The following is a 2,180-nucleotide window of genomic DNA, read 5'->3' on the forward strand; positions in this document are numbered from 1 at the left end:
CAACAATATTTGTTCTTATCTTTAGGGTCTCCCATTAATGAAATTGATTGTTGTCAATTTAAAATTGGGGAAAAAAATGTTTTTGGGTTGTTCTTTAGAACTACCCAAATCCCTGAAAAAGAGCCAGATTAGACCAGGCCGAATGTGGGAAAGGTGACGAAAAAGCCCATAACGTGAGAATGACCTCTCTTTTCCTCTTCAGATTTGCTGAGGTATGAACCAGGTCGCTGTCCTACATCACCAAATAGTCAGACAATTATTTACCTAAAATAATACTGAATTATAGTCCTGCAAACTTAGCTTTAGTTTAGAAAGAAATTGTACTTTTTGATGATAGGAACACAGGACTCAATCACTTTTCTCTCATTTATCAGGAAAACAGTAATCCCTAAAAAAATATACCATTACTGAATTGTCTAGGGTGCTATTGAACACTAACCAGTAGTTGTATGGAAATATCTGGTGAACGAAATTCAGTGAACAACAGATACCAAGGATGCTGGCTGATGAAGAAAACAAAGTAAGCTAGTGCCAATATAAGGCTTAGCCATCTTGCCAAATAGTGAGACCTGAGTTGATGTATGAAAACTATATTAGAACTGGTTAATAAATGGTTCTTAATGATTAATAAAGTGTTTACAACCTAATTAATAACCTAATTATAAACCCTTTATGAATCCTTTATAAGGGTAGTCTTATTGTAAAGTGGTACCGCTTTCTCTTTTTGAATGTGCACTTCTGATTTGTAAACCTACGTCTACACTTGACTTCCAGAAAGGTCTCAAACATTTAATCAGAATACTGATATCATTATACCGGTACAGACCGTTTACACTCCTCATTTAAAGCCATAGGAATTGTGTCATAGCTAATATATTATCTGTGTGTGTGTTTCCACAGTGTGATCCAGGGGATGGTGACTCTGGGAACAATTTTGTCCTGTGTGACGGCCGGAGAGGTCAAACTCTCAGATGCTGTCAGCAAGGTGCTCTGCAAGCATTACAAACAGGTCAGTCCGTAGAAACACATTGTTTAGCATACTAAAACATTCCATTCATTCAAAGTGAACATATTTACATGATGGACTCCCTACACTTGTTCTCCCAGCTGCACCTGACAGATAACCTGGGCAAGCTGTCCCACATTCTCAAAACCAACCCCTTCGCCCTGGTGGTGAATGATGCGGCTCAGAGTAAGATACTATTTTGTTTAGGTTGGTAAGCTTATTGCTTTTCTGCAACTCAGCACAGATGGGTTGATAAAGGACTCCACCTAGTGGCTGAAATCTTAAAACAGGGACATTTGTTGCTGTGTTTGAAAAAGCCTGGAGCCTTTCGCACACTGATTGAATCCATAAAGTGCCTTTAAACTCACATATTCAGTTTAAAGTCTCCCTTCCCCTAAAAAAAAAGAGACATTTCCTCTTTTGTTACTTAGGCCTACTTAAGCTTCACTGTGCAGAATCATGTATGTGCAGACACTGTTTTTACATTTAGATGTTGAAGGAAACGTTTTTTTGTACTAACTCAATTCTCAGTTTATTTTATGTGTCCATATATGGTTTAAAAGAAAAATCATGGCCGGATAGCATTTTCTTTGGAGTTTTGCCTTTGTTTAATTGTAGATAGATTAGGGATGACAACATGCAACACACATCCTGAGCTGATCAGTAGTGATGGTTTTGGGTGTGAAGGTGATACAATTGCTGCTTCATTTTGATAATGTTGTCCACTTTAAATGTGCTTGTATAGGCTGATATTGTTGTTAAGGATTTTTAGAGAGTATTGTCAGTGTAACTTCAGTCTACTCTGTCTCTCCAGATGGGGCTGATGGGCCAACTTGTCAGAGGCAGATGGTGGTTAGTGTTGTGAAACCTATTGACCTCCTAATCCACATCACCACACACAAGATGCTGGATCTCTCGTCCTCTGAATGCTCGCTGTTAGACACACTGTCTCTGTGAGCACTTACTGTTGAAGATATCTATAACCTCCTGCACACCATGAGGCAGCACAGAAGTACTCTCTCTTTTATATATTTAAGTATTAAATACCAACATCCTCCTGACTGCTTTTCTGTTTTGTTTTTGTTTGTGTTTTTGTTCTTGTTTTGTTTGTCGACCTTACTCGTAATGTAAAGCGTCTTTGGGTCTAGAAAAGCGCTATATAAATCCCATTTAT

At 38.2% G+C, this 2,180-nt stretch overlaps 1 protein-coding gene across 2 annotated transcripts; it reads left to right on the forward strand.

Annotated features, from left to right (window-relative positions):
- The first annotated feature begins 781 nt into the window (after positions 1-781).
- LOC104954069 (cystathionine beta-synthase-like) lies at positions 782-2,097 on the forward strand. Of its 2 annotated transcripts, none has more exons than XM_010781122.1 (3): positions 782-1,009; positions 1,108-1,213; positions 1,821-2,097. In XM_010781122.1, exons 1-3 carry the CDS (start codon positions 914-916, stop codon positions 1,961-1,963), a joined length of 345 nt encoding a protein of 114 aa, XP_010779424.1. In that variant the 5' UTR covers positions 782-913; the 3' UTR covers positions 1,964-2,097. The 2 variants fall into 2 exon arrangements, with proteins under 2 accessions (XP_010779424.1, XP_010779425.1); XM_010781123.1 differs by having other exon boundaries at positions 796-1,009; positions 1,108-1,192.
- Positions 2,098-2,180: the final 83 nt, after the last annotated feature.

Source organism: Notothenia coriiceps, unplaced genomic scaffold, assembly GCF_000735185.1.
Source record: "Notothenia coriiceps isolate Sejong01 unplaced genomic scaffold, NC01 NC01_scaffold00022750, whole genome shotgun sequence".
In the NCBI taxonomy this organism is placed as follows: Eukaryota; Metazoa; Chordata; class Actinopteri; order Perciformes; family Nototheniidae; genus Notothenia; species Notothenia coriiceps.